This window comes from Meles meles, chromosome 13, assembly GCF_922984935.1.
Source record: "Meles meles chromosome 13, mMelMel3.1 paternal haplotype, whole genome shotgun sequence".
NCBI classification, from domain to species: domain Eukaryota; kingdom Metazoa; phylum Chordata; class Mammalia; order Carnivora; family Mustelidae; genus Meles; species Meles meles.
In genome coordinates this window covers 81,539,508-81,553,956 of record NC_060078.1, presented here as the reverse complement: position 1 = coordinate 81,553,956, position 14,449 = coordinate 81,539,508, and the positions used below count along the sequence as shown (strand labels likewise).

The window sequence follows — 14,449 nt, the reverse complement described above, 5'->3', positions numbered from 1 at the left end:
AGCTGTGTGCAGCCACTGCAGTGACCTGCTCTCATCCTACACCCCTCAAATTCAGAGCAAGGCCCTACCTCAATGTGACTGTATTTGGAGACAGGGCCTCTAAAGAGGTAATTAAAGTCAGACCAGGTCATAACATGGGGCCCGGTTCCCATATGACTGGTGTTCTTCTAGGAGAAACAGACACCAGGGGCACACACAAAGAGAAGCTCAGGTAAGGACACAGAGAGAAGGTGGCCATCCGAAAGCCACGAACAGGGGCCTCAGAAAAACCCAAACTTGCTGGCTCCTTGTTCTTGTCTTCCGGCTTCCAACTTGTGAGAAATACAGTTTCTGTTGTTTAAGCCACCCAATCTGTGGTTATTTTGTAAGGTGGCCTGAGCGAACTCACATAATACTCAAACATGGCCCTCTTTCACTATGAACTGATGGATATGAAAACAAGCAAATAAAAAGATCCAAGCAAAGCCCTATTTTATAAAGATTCACAACACGTGGTCCCATGGAGTTGTAAGAGGTATGATCTGGGCTGTATCTAATTCTCCTAGGTTTCTGGCTACCACTTTGCATCTCCTTCACAGACTTCCCCCTCTAGAGACACCCTAAAAGCACAGGTTATTAGCCAAGAAAAAATATATATTATACATATAACAAAACTCTTTAACAAGCGTGACCTCTTTGTACCCCAGTGCCAAGCACAGTTCACAGACTACCAGGCACACACACAGTTCCTCAACTTACCTGCCGTCCTCCACTCTACCGCAGCCCTGTTCCTTCCTCCCACTGGCAGGTCTTCACATGTCCAGCATCCTCATGGATCCAACTATCCCCTCCCCACGCCATCTGAGTGATCTCCAACCTACGTCCTGCTAACCCAAACAGCTCTAAGTACAGGTTTCCAACCAACAACTGAGGCAGACCTTCCACTCACATGTTCACACGTCTCTCAGACTTGACAGAGGCCCAGCTGAATCTGTCTTCCTCTGCCTGAATCACAAAAGATCACGTGCTGCTACTCTCGCCAGCCACCGGATCCTGCATCTCTAGTCCTTCTCAGCGCTGCCTACTCAGTATGGACAGCACCCCCTTCCATGTCTCTGCCTGTTGATATCCTACATCATGTACCAATCTGTTCAAACCACACCTTCTTCCCAAAAGCCCTAGAAAAACCCCACAACTTCAAAATACATCTCCTTTTTCCACTCTTCTACTGTCCTGCAGCTGTGCTCATGGTATTTTTCAAAGATTTTTATTATTTAAGACTTTTTATTTTTACATAATCTCTACACCCAACATGGGGCTTGAACTCACAACCCTGAGATCAAGAGTTGCACACTCTACTGACTGAGCCAGCCCAGTGCCCCATAAATCTGTGTTTCTCTCTGGCTTCCTGACATGAAAGAGAGCTATGTTGTAATTAATTACACACCCAGCACAGAACCTAACACAGAGCCTGGCACAAGCTGGTTGTGCACTTCACTTCTGATCAGATGAAGAACAGAGGACACTGAAATGATGAATCTTTTTTTTTTTTTTAAGATTTTATTTATTTATTTGACAGAGACAGCTCACAAGTAGGCAGACAGGCAGGCAGAGAGAGAGAGGGAAGCAGTCTCCCTGCCAAGCAGAGAGCCTAATGCGGGACTCAATCCCAGGACCCTGAGATCATGACCTGAGCCAAAGGCAGGGGCTTAACCCACTGAGCCACCCAGGAGCCCCAATGAATCTTAAAGGGAAATGTATTTTCCTATCTTTATTTCTCAAGAACTTAAGAATAAAAGATTCTTCAACAGAGCACCCCTTTCTTTTTTTTCTTTTTTTTTTTAAAGATTTTATTTATTTGACAGTGAGAGACCCAGCAAAAGAGAGAACACAAGCATGGGGAGTGAGAGGGAGAAGCAGACTCTCCACTGAGCAGGGGAGCCCAATGCAGGGTCGATCCCAGGACCCTGAGATCATGACTTGAGCCAAAGGCAGATGCTTGATGACTGAGCCACCCAGGCGCCCCAGAGCACCCCTTTTTACATCAAGTCAAGTGCCATAATACTATGCTCAGACCATAAAATCAGCATGATTTTCTACGAGAAGAGGCAATAAAGAGCAGACTCCCAAGAGATACTCACCTACTCGCTCACTCTGCAGAGCAGCAGCCTGATTCATGTAAAACACACCGATTTCGTTTCTAATATTACCCATTCTCTTCAATACTTGTACATAGTGTTCTGGGTTCTGGCTTTTTAAGTCACTAAATTGCAAGATTTCATTAGCAGCCTCGTAACATTTACAACTGACTGAAAGCTGACTCTCTAAGTCTGTAGACAAATCAGTTGCCCATGCAAATCCTTGAAACAAAAAAGGAAACATCACAGTGAGTACCGAGAACTCATCTTCCTTGGTATTCAAGTAATCTCCTAATTTTAAGACAACAAAAGAAATCCAATATGGTATAAACCTACTATAAGATTCAATCAATATAAGTAGAATTTTAAGTTTTAAAGTAAACATCTTTTAATTTAGAAAACTTCATTTTCCTGGGATATTAATGTTTGAATAAAGAAATATTCTCCTGACCAAAAATACCAAACAATTCCATCATTTGGATTTTACCAAGCACACTTGCTCATTGGTACAGACTTAAAGTTCACTGATACAAGGTAAACCATTTTTCTTCTTTTTAATTAATGGAAATAGTTCTTGAAATAAAGCGCTGATTGCTACAAGAGGCTACTTAACGGACATTATGGTTTGAATGTCAGTTTACCTCACTGAAGAAGCGCTACATAAACTCTCAAAGACTTCAACATGCCATCCAGCGGGACTGCAGTAAACTTAGGTGCAGGGCCCAACATTCAAGGAGGAAAAAAGGGAGCAGTCCTGCTGCTCACATTTACACAGGAGAACGTCACTCTCAGGCCCAAGTGTTTTAAATGAAATGTGATGGGAGTGGTAAAAACACTAAGGATTCTCTCCCTGTGTCTATGAAACCAATCGTCTGAGAAAACTCAGAAAGAGAGAAGGCAAAGAAAGAGGGCGAAAGTGAGGAAATACTACATTCCCCTCATTGTACTTCTCTACATGGCAAATGTTCCAAAGTTTTGGGGAGATAGATATCAAATAACGTCAACACTTTCAGAGCAAAATACAACAATGCCATGATATGTTACAAAGGTGCTCCTCCTAGCTCATTTACCGCCCTGACTGCAGTGAACTTACGGCCATACTAAGGATACAGCTGCAGTGGACCAATTCTTTTTCCCAGTTTTAAAATCAGACAACCCCAAAACGAAGTAATATACTCAGTAAGATAGTCAGCCATGAACTTTAATGAAGTTTAAAAAAATGATCTCTGGATCTGTGCCCCCAGAAATCATTCAGAAGGTAATTCATTCGCTTTTACCCAACTGTTACTCCTTTTCAAAAGGAAACCATAGCTTGGTTCACTAACTACAAAGTTACCGAGGAAAACCTCATGAAAAGACGAGAGTAAAGAAGTCAACACAATTGTTTTAGAGCTTATTTTATCTTTAGTTCTAGTTGTATAATTAGTAATTATGAAATATTTCAAAATCGCTTAACACACAAATACATCAGGGATCATGCTCAATTTTAAAACTAAGCAATCAATGAAACAAAACTGCAATATCAAAACACTAACATTTTCACCACCGTCCTGGCATACTCTGATAAGCACGAACTGGACGGACTAATCCCACGTGCACGGAACGCTGGGTCTCACTGGCATACCTTGACAACTGGACTCTCTGTGGAGGCTGTGCAGTATCTCCTGATCTTCTTTCGTTTGATAGTTAAACTCCTCGAGATGCGCCGCTCTGTTGTTCGCATTCTGGGCCAGCATCAGCTGGATGTCCCCACAGAGCGTCAAATACTGAGACAGAAACAGCAGCACTTCCGAAAGCATGTTGGTGCAGAGGCAGCAGTAAGTATCTAGGCAGAAGGGGTGGGAAAGAGAAAACACCGGGGTATTGAAATTGATGACTACAGTGAGTATTAAGAAAAGCTGTTACTAGCTGAAAGCTTTGTACCACTGTAGCTCTTTGGTTTATGTTATGGCAGCTATCACGTGTAGTTTCTGTAGTTTCGTGTATTTCAAAGGAAGAGATAACCAGTCAGCACAAAACAAAATACGAAGTAACACACTCAAGACTAGAAAAGTTATTTCAAAATTAAGTTTTACAACAGGAATAGGAGTAAATCTTCACTGTGATTCAGATGCCTTTTCTGTTCTCCCCTCCCAATGCCTATGAAGTGTATTAGTTTACAGTGACTTACCATGGCTCTGCAAAGCTAATTTGATGTATCGTAACGCTCTTCCGTATTTCTGAAGACTCATGGCAGCATCAGACAAAACATAATAGGCCTTTGATGACTTGAGAATCAGCTGGAGTTTCATTTTATGTTGCCAAGAACCAGGGATCATTCCAGATTGACTGGAATAATTACCCTTCTGAAGGGAGCCCACTATGACACGGGAGGAGGGGAAAGGAAGCACATTTTATTTGAATATAAGTCTCACTATCAAAAAATAACGTTTCTTCATAGAAACAGTCCAGGCTTAGGTACTATGGCTACAAGATGGACATACACTGCACTTTACTACTGAACAACGGAGTAAAACGGCAGCGTTTCAACAGATCCTCACAGGGATTTCTGAAGGCTCTCTGCTCCCCGCTGTCAACTCTGGCATTCTCTTTCAGGGTCACTGATCACTGACGTAAACACACTCATGACTGGCATGACCTTTCTGCAGTCTATGTCATCCTGCCAGAAAGTTTACCTGCCCTTTTTTTTTTTTTAAGATTTTGTTTATTTATTTGACAGAGAGAGACACAGTGAGAGAGGGAACACAAGCAGGGGAGCAGCAGAGGGAGAGGGAGAAGCAGGCTTCCTTCTGAGCAGGGAGCCCGATATGGGGCTCAATCCCAGGACCCTGGGATCATGACCTGAGCCAAAGGCAGACGCTTAACAACTGAGCCACCCAGGCACCCCTGAAAGTTTACCTTCCTAAACTAAGCTTTAATTATGGTGGGACGCCTGTTCTAGAACACCAAAATGGCTTCACACCACTTATTAAGTCCTGAGCACCTAAGCCCACTTCCCACGTGATCTTTTTGTCTTCCTCCCCAGTATTCCACCTCTACCACCCAGCAGCCAAAGTCAAGTTACAGCTTGTTGCCCACAAAGATGCCCATTTTTTCTAATCTCCCCTCTTAATGGACTGTTTCCTCCACCAGGAACATGCTTTATTTAAAGTCCAGCCTACTACTACCTTCTTCATCTAACAAACCATCACTTTTGTGCCAAGCACTGTGCTAGACACCAGAAACCGTGACACGAAGTTCTATGCTCTCCATCCTTGTAGATCTCACACACTAGAGGTAGAGACAGGCTGCTAACACAAACCATGGCAAATCTATTTTAAGTGCAACTACAGAGGTGAGAACAAAATGCTGTGGGAATTCCCCTCCCTAGTCTCTGAGCCTCAAGATTTCTCATTTTTTTGATCAGTGACAACACAAATCTTTCAAACCAATGAAAGGTACTTACAATCTCTTATGATTTTAGTTGTGCACATATTTCTTTTCCCTCTGTAACTGTATTCTCTGTGTGAGGTTTGGTGAGAATACCAGAACTGAATAAGACACAGTTTTTGCTCCCAACTGTACTGGCGGGTGTGCATAAAACCATTCAACAAATCTAACTATGACATAGGCAGGCTTCAGTAAGTGCTCAAGGACAAAGTTGTAAGAGAATCAATTCTGACTACAGAGAGAGGGGAGCATAGATCTCTTGGAACAGCAACAGGATTTTCAATGGCTGAGGTGGGGACGAAGGAAGAGAGAAAAGGCATTTCAAAAAAACACCATAAAGAAGGCAGAGATGTCTCAAGTCCTGGCGTTCTCCTCACTGTACACAGGCTCAAGCCGGGCACACAGGAAGCAATACATAAATGCTTAGGGCAATTAAATTTACTCCCCCCCATAAACAGCTTAGGTTCACGAAGAGAACTCTAAAAAGTCAGGAAAGCATTTAGTATTTCTTTTCTTTTTTAACCCTTGACCAGAAGTGACTGATGCACTTAGTATTTCAAACATACAAGCTTCTGAAACATTTTTTTAAGCAACTGAAACCAATTTTTTACGAGTCCACATGTTCTTCATGAAGTGACTTTCCTGAGGAACAAATGAGACAATTTATAAGTGGCCTTTCTAGCTGATTCAAGGACCATGCGGTAACAAAAGCCAACAATCCTACGGTGCTTATTATGTGTGCTGTTCTAAGCACTTCACACATATTAATTCATCTAATCTATAAAAAAAACTTTAAAGTAGGCACTATTGTCTCCACTCTGAGAGAGAGAGAAAAAAAAAAAGGTTCAAAAAAGTGGAAACTGCCTTCGTAAAGCCATGATTTGGGGCTAGGCAGTTTGGTTCTCAAGTCTGCTCTTAAACACTAGACTGCTTTTACTGATGCAGTAATTTCTTATGAGAACCCTACCGAGCTGAGGGCATTAGCTCCTCGCTGCAAGAAACTGGAAGAAGTGGAACTTATTAGGAATATCTATAAAGGGTCAAAATTATTCTTTGTTTTATATTTTGAATGAAACGGTATTTCCCCCTACTTTCCATTCACATGATATCCTTCTCCTGAGTTCCTCTCAATGAACGCCTTAACTGACATAAGTCTGCTGTTGATAAAGGGCCAGTATACTATTCTATAGAAAAGTCCTTATTTGCACATCAATTCAACTTACTTTTGTCCAAAAACAAGGCCATCTGCTTCTCCAGACCCTCAGGACCCCCCCTTGTGGATTCATCTTCATATTTTAATGGGATTGGGGTGTTGGGGTCAGCTGCAGGAAGGTCGCTTTCTTTTTTAATACTGCTGTCCACAGATTTTAACCCCTTTAAAAAAGGAGAAACATTTACCAGACACGTAACTGAAGGTCAACCAGAAACTAAATATAAGGCCCTGAACACATTTAGAAGAATTTAAATTTTGAAAACAGACTTGAAAAGACTACATTTTACTTGAAACGGTTGGGAAAAACCGATTTTCTTTATGCTTAGAGGGGAGAAAAGGAGCAGAGTACCATTCAGAATACTGCTTAGTCACCAGTAAATATGCTCTATGTGCCTACCAAGTACAAGTTTACTGAAAGTAGAGACAAAATTAAGACTCACCTCCAGAACATAGCTAAGCACGAGTCTACAGCGCTCTTCTGTGTCATGGCAAACCGGGAACGTGCAACTGGGCTTCAGAAACAAACATTTAAAACGATTAATATGCTGTCCACATGACAAATTCCACAGCTCTCAGCTCCTGGGCATTATTAAAACTCTATGCATCAAAAATTTCAAAATCTGCTGTGTATTCAGCTTCGTAGGTAACTGACACTAAGGTTAATGTCCTGCTTTCACGCTGCAGATAGAAGCAGCCTAAGCATCCACAAAACCTTGCCAATAAAAAGATCCGCCAAAGTTAATGTTACTTTAAATTCTTAGTTTTAAAGATAATTCTATTATGACAAAAAAAGCAAGAATGTGAGTAATGTTTTGGTTAAATGTATACCTAGTAGGTGAGTTTAATCCCTAATTAGCAATGACACTCATAACACACAGTTAACAATATCTGCGTAAGTTAACAAGTATCACCAATGGTCTCACTGCACAATTTGTACAATTTGTATGCTTCATTACGAGCAGAACCAGTTAACAACCTGTATCTACTAAGTGATCTTATGTGTAAGGGCCTCTCCGAGGCATGTCACGTCCACTGAATCCTGCGAGGCTGGAATGACTGTTCTCATTGCGCACCGAGCACAGATGTTAAGTGATGTGTCCGTGGACCCAGTCACTGAGCTGGAAATGAGGTGCTGAAGCCAGGCTGACTGCAGTTTCCAAAGTGCACTAATAAGGCGAAGCTAACTAGAGACCTGTTTATATGAAAACCAGGGCATTTTTTTGAGTGCTTCAGATACGATAAAAAAGTGCCATCTCTGTAAAAAACTGTAAGCTAACACAGCATAGTCTTTGTCATCTACCTACTCCATAGATCTAGGGTCTGGTGTTACAATGCAGTTCCGCAAATACACAGAACTTTTGGCTTCAGTAATCTTGTTTATAATCGGGAATTTTTTTTTTTTTAATTCCCCTGGTGGGGGATGGGAGTTCAAGCGGGAAGTGCAGGAAAACTCTCAGATGGATAGTTAAGAATTTTTCCTGTAAAAATAAATAAATAAATTTAAAAAAAAGAATTTTTCCTGTAGTCATTTAATCAAATATTTCCTTAAGTGTCCTTGACATGGGAGATAGAGGAATGTCCATACGTACAGGGAGCTTCTATTTTCATAAAGGGAAACAAACACAAACTTTAGATACAGATTATGATCTCCATGAAGGAGATAAAAATAGGGGATGCTTTGGCTAGAGTGGTCAGGGAAGATCTTCAGAAGGAGCAACATTTCCATCAAGATTTAAGGCTTAAAAAAGGCAGCCACGAAAACCTGGGGGACATGCTGAACACAAGCAACAGCACGTGCCCCCTGTGGGCATGAGCCTGACAAGCCTGAGGCAGGGAAGAGGCAGTGTGGCTATGGTGAATGAGAGGGTAAAGTGAAGAGTCGAAAAGATAGGCAATGTTTTTGGGTGACAGGGGTGTCCTCTAAAAATCTATCTGGATATTAAGTTTCCATCTGAAAGGTAAACTCAGAGCTTACATTAAGACATTACCTGTATGTATGACTATATTCAGTTCTGGGAATGCCAGGATTTTTTAAGGCTAACTTGGATCTGATCAGAGGGAGACTGGAAAGTAATTAGGATTTAGCAAACTGAAACATAACTCTACCATCTGGAAAGAATGGTACCAGCCACGTCAACAGAACTTAAAGGGTAGGAAGTTATTGGAGTCTATCTGACCTTGACCAGGCCAAGATGTGTCCAATGTAGCTGATAAGGCCCAGTCACTGTGAAATTATTGTCCTGCAGCGCTGGGATAAGGCAACAGCTTCCTCACAAATGGATCAACAAACCAGCCCTGGTCTGCTCTTATCCTATGTTCACCAAGCAATCTATACATTCAGTTTCACAGTAACCCAGACTCTGAGAATGAACACTCCAGTGAGGAGACAGGAATATACACTGGTCATGGCAAAAGAAAATCTCCTACATAAAAACTAATAAATTGATGTGTGGTTTACTCATTGTCTACCGCTGGTCTGCATGTGGATCAGTTACCCTGGGGCAATTATAAAACAGGTTTTAGTGTTCATAAAGCTAATGATTACTAGCCCCTGGACCATGAAAGATCTACCGATTTTTTTTTTTTTAAGAGACCTGAAAGAGAGAAAGAGAGCAAGGGAGAGGGAGCGAGAGCACATGTGTACACGAGCACACACAAACGGGAGGGGCAGAGGAAGGAGACAGAATCTAAAGCGGACTCCGCACTAAGCATGGAGCCCGACATGGGATTCAATCTCAAGACCCTGAGATTATGACCTGAACTGAAACCAGGAGTCCAATGCTTAACCGAGTGCACCATGCAGGCGCCCCAGTAATGCCATCTTTTGAGATGTTAGCTGTGTTCAATTAATAATTGTTTTTAAACTGATTAAACTTTAATACAACTTTAATACAATTTTACCATGCTTACTCGGATTTGATGAATGGATTTGTATTTTTCTGGAACTGACAGTTCTCCAACAGACTTAATAATAGCTACTGCTTTGTTATCGTCTGAGGGATCCGAGCTGGTACTATAGGACCCATTTTCATCGCTGTCTGGCATCTCTTCCTCCTCTTCACTGTAACTTTCATCAGAATTCTCATTTAAAGGAGATTCTGAACTTTCTTCTTTTTTAGGTTCATCTAATTGAAAAAGTTCTGAAAGCATGTAATTGGCTGAAGCAATAATCTTATAAAAAAAAAAGAAATACGTGTGATTGTCATCAAAACTGAACAATCTGAAGTGGAATAAATGTTACTACGGTACTAACAAATTTTAGGAGGTCGGCAAACAGCCTGTTTGCACACTGTAATACACACAGAACTATTCTCAAGTCAAAGTTATCAGTACTGTGAAGGTTCCCCAGAAAATCTTCATGGGTTGTTTATTTCCTGCAATTATTCCACCCCCAGCCCTCTGTCTTAAAAAGAGGTGGCACCTGGAGATAACAAGTTTTCACAGGGAGTGTCATAATAAAATATTAGCAAGACAACTCTCCATATTAACTGAGAAACCAGAATTTCTCTTTACAAGCTATAACTTAATAAGGGTTTGATAAGCAACTAATATTTATTACATGATCTACAGTTGCGGGGGGGATCCCCCACTAGCTTAATGAGGAAAAGTCCATCCTGGCATCTCTTAAAATTAGCATTTACGTATTATCATTATTTATTCTACTCTATTATCAGTAATTATTTTTGACCACAGACATTTAATAGTTTTAAAACCCTTTTCTAACTTTCACGTAAACTATTCAATTTCTACTAACTGCCACTACCTCATAATCAGCAATTAGGTATTTAAATCAGAAATTATTTTATTTTTCTTCAAAAAGAATTTTCTCATGGTTTGGGATCTAGGATAATCTTTTATATCCAACTGGATGTGGCTACAATTAAAACTAACTTGGATCTTAGAAAAAAAAAACTGCCTATGTTCCATGCCTTTCCTAATTCAAATGGAACACAACTAGCATTACACCAAAAAGTAGCTGTCAGGTTCAGACGACTGAGGGAAAGGGTGAAGTAAAACTGTGGGGCACAGGACTGAAAGATTATTTTAAGAGATGCTTTATATACTGAGATATGGAGTGTGAACTTTAGTTATACAACAAAGTGACAACAAGGCCCATTTGTGTAAATGGATCTTTTAAGAAATACTGTAAAATAGTTTTCCACCTTCTAGAAGTGCTAAGAGGGAAAAACAACACCATTGTTAAAATCACATGAGTTCTAAAATTATAGAACAGTGTTATCTGAGAGAAATGTAATGTCAGGCAGCCACATATGAAATTTTAAATTTCTAGTGGCTAAAATACGGAAGGCAAAATCTGGCAAAATTAATTTTAATGTATTGGTTCAGTAACACAAAATATTACCATTTCAACATGCAATATGTACACCCAACCTTCAAAATCCATGTGTGTTTTACACTTGAAGCACACCTCAATTCCGATTAAGCACACTGTAAGGGCTCAACAGCCACCAGTGGTCACCGGCTACCATAACAGATAGGGCAGTTCAGACTATGAATTAAGAGGCTTTAAGTCTAGGCAACAAACTTTCAAAATGCTAGAATGTTTTAATTTTTTTTATTTTTTCAGAATGCTAGAATATTTTTAAAGAGCATATAAATGTTAATCTTACTTGAGGATGTCTGCTTTTGTCCAACAACTTAACACAATTAAGAAGCAACGTTCTAATAGTCCCGTAGTGTTTCTTATTTTGATTCTTCTTCATCATCATGTTGCAAGCAACCCTAAAAAAATGTTTATATCAACTTTACACTCCATTTCTCATTCTCTGCAAGACTCAAGTATAACCATGCCCTTCTTACCTTCCAATAAAATAAAGAATATAAAAAACAATACTGTATTTTAAAATATGGTATTTACTCCCCCCTCCCAAGTTGACTTTGGTACAGCCTGTAAACATATGCACTATACTTTGTTTCTTAAGCCACAAAAACCTAAGAGGTATTTAAAAGCTTTGACCTGGAATGTGTGGCTGTGCACTTTAAAATTTTCAATAAGATGACTTCTTCAAGCACTCACTTATATAAGAGAATAGCCACCGGCATTGTGAACGGATTTTGGTACTTGTCTTCAGTTTCTTCACAAAGAGTAGTGAGGTCATAAAGCTTCACTATATCACTGCCGCTTGCTGAAAAGGAAAACAAACTTTAGTTTACTAGGACCACTCCAATCAATTATTACTGTTGATTCAAGAAGGAATTTACCTTTAAACAACCAATAGGTATGTCCCTCTTTCGTACAGTTAGATTTTAGAAACGATAAAATATTCTGTGCAATGTCTTTTATGACTTTTGTAGAAAAGTTCGAGTTTTCCAAATTGGGAATCTCTTCGGTTTTTATCATTTCATACTTCTGTAAAACACAGACAGAATGCAGCTTTAGAGAAAACCTAGGCAGCAACCCTTCTCTTATTAAGAATGAAACAAACATAAACCCTGGGGTCATAAGCATAAGCAAGGGGTCAAACATAACCCTGGTGGCTTAAACATAAGCCCCCGGGGATCTATGCAGCCCCAAAGAGCTTAACCCGCTGGTTTTCGATCTTTTTATTTCTCCACCACTTCAAAGGAATCTGACCCACCGCTCAGCAATGCTGTCCGCTTGTCACAGGAACAAGTCTCAAGACAGAATCACCACCAATTTGGAATCACAAATTTAGGCACGATCCTGCTTCTGTTCTCATGTAGAACAGCTCATAGCACACCATTCCTTCAGTTCTACCTGGTGGTTTTCACCTGGGAGGGTGGCAGATGAAGGCAGACTTCACCCAGCTGCTTTCCCCCAGACACTAGACTCACTGGGCACGTCTCCCCAGTAGACACTACTCTTCCCTTGAGCTATGGACTTGACTCTTTTCCAGAAACAGAACCAGGGACCGGAGGCAGCAACAAGCGTACAGGCCACAGGGACACCACTGCCACTACTTTTAAAGTACCTCCACTTTTTTTTTCTCGTTTGTCTTCTGTTCACACTTCCTTAAATGTCTCCTATTGCATTTTCTGAAAACTCTAAAAAACTCCAAATGGATTGGAAAATAAGACCAAATCATCTCCTAAGGTTGGTTTTCATCCTTGCTGGTTCATCTAAAGCCCCGCATCTTAACTCCTTCCTTAAAACACTCCTCTCCTGGATTTTATACCGCACTATTCAGGTCCCCCTCCCCTTTCACCCACACGGGGAAAGGCTCCAACATTTGAGTTGAATAGATTTCCACAGTGATGGCGTCCAACAGTACCCGGGGAGACGGCACTCGGGTTACTTCTCTATCCCCGTTCTTCTCCAAAGCCTGCGACTTCAAAATGCTCACAGGGACATTTCAGTGCTTTCTTCAAATGGAACATGTGATGAAGACAGATCACCTTCCTTGCCTAAACCACTTCCACGTCCCCATCTCAGGCAATGATACCACTGCTATTCTAGATCCTGAGCCCTGGAATTCCCTATAATGCCACCACCCTCTCTGGCCACAGCCTCTCATTAAATGCTGCTCTTTAGGGTAATGGTACAAAAGTGTTTCCCAACTAGCAGTGCAAATCAGAATCTACAAAGCTTTTTCCTTTTTTAATTTTCTTTGACAGATACATAGATCCCACCTATCCTGATATACTAGAAAGCCAAGCCAACTGTGTTTTTTAGAGAACACGAGTGATTCTGATAAACACTGAAGGTTTAGAACCACTGGGTTGGAGTACAATGGTTAGAAGCACCGCCTCAGTGAGATACAGGTTCAAATACTGGCACCACCACTTACTAGCAATGTAGCCCTGGGTGACTCACTTGAGCTCCCTGATCTTCAAGCTACCCTCTTTATCAACAGGGAATACTGGTATTCCAGCAGCTACGAAGATCAAGTAAGTAACGCATGTCAAGCACTTAGCAGAGTATCTGGAACAAAACAAGCACTCCATAAGTGCTAGCTCCTCCTTCCTACCACTGTCAATTCTTAGTACTTCCTCTGCAGTTTAAGTCCAACAAGTTACAAGAGTAGAGCAAGGCCCTCCCCAGGCTTCGTGTCTTAGAGCCCTCCATGCCTGTCCTACACGCCATCTCCAGGCTAAGACTCCAATACAATGAATTTCACCTCCCAGATGTAAAGCCTTCACAGACTCCAGAAGATCAACTGAACTAAGCCCACACTCCTTAGCTCAGCATCCTGGACTGAGCTATTTGACTCCATGAGCCATCCTGGACTCTTCATTATTTGACCTCGGCTTTTCTAATCTATTTGCTCTTCTGTCAATGAATCCTGTGTCCGTAGCTGCATTTGTTGTCAATCCCTTCATGTACTTACACTAGTCCTCTAACTATTCATCTCTTGCTTTGGGAGAGGCTATCATTCAAGATTCGGTTGAGAGGCCACTACTTCCTAAAGTCTCTATAGATTAAAACAGAAGTGATCGCACCTTCCCTGACCACCCAGATTTCTGTGGCTGTCCTGCCCTTCTAACAGATGGTCTCCTATCTTTCTCTTTGCACCATTATTTCCCACTAGTATTTTAACTTTCTGGGTAGTGACCAAACTTTATTCTTTGTTTTTCCCCAACACTTATAATGAAGATAAAGTGCCTCATGACTAGAACAAGCTCATTAATAATATGCCATGTAAGCTATCGATTTTACACATTATTGTTGTAGCCTTCCCCTAAGACTGCACATCCGGAGTAGATATTC

At 41.0% G+C, this 14,449-nt stretch overlaps 1 protein-coding gene across 4 annotated transcripts in view; it reads right to left on the bottom strand.

The window, feature by feature from the left end:
* Positions 1-14,449, bottom strand: part of EDRF1 (erythroid differentiation regulatory factor 1) — a 46,271-nt gene that overhangs the window by 21,530 nt on the left and 10,292 nt on the right. For 3 of the 4 annotated variants that reach the window (XM_046026948.1, XM_046026946.1, XM_046026947.1), the window contains 9 exons: positions 11,983-12,130; positions 11,798-11,906; positions 11,391-11,502; positions 9,670-9,930; positions 7,200-7,271; positions 6,770-6,920; positions 4,288-4,476; positions 3,742-3,942; positions 2,121-2,339 (listed from right to left, as the gene is read on the bottom strand). In XM_046026948.1, coding sequence (XP_045882904.1) covers positions 2,121-2,339; positions 3,742-3,942; positions 4,288-4,476; positions 6,770-6,920; positions 7,200-7,271; positions 9,670-9,930; positions 11,391-11,502; positions 11,798-11,906; positions 11,983-12,130 — 1,462 coding nt within the window. The remainder of the gene's footprint in view (positions 1-2,120; positions 2,340-3,741; positions 3,943-4,287; positions 4,477-6,769; positions 6,921-7,199; positions 7,272-9,669; positions 9,931-11,390; positions 11,503-11,797; positions 11,907-11,982; positions 12,131-14,449) is intronic. The other variant, XM_046026949.1, reaches the window with a different exon arrangement.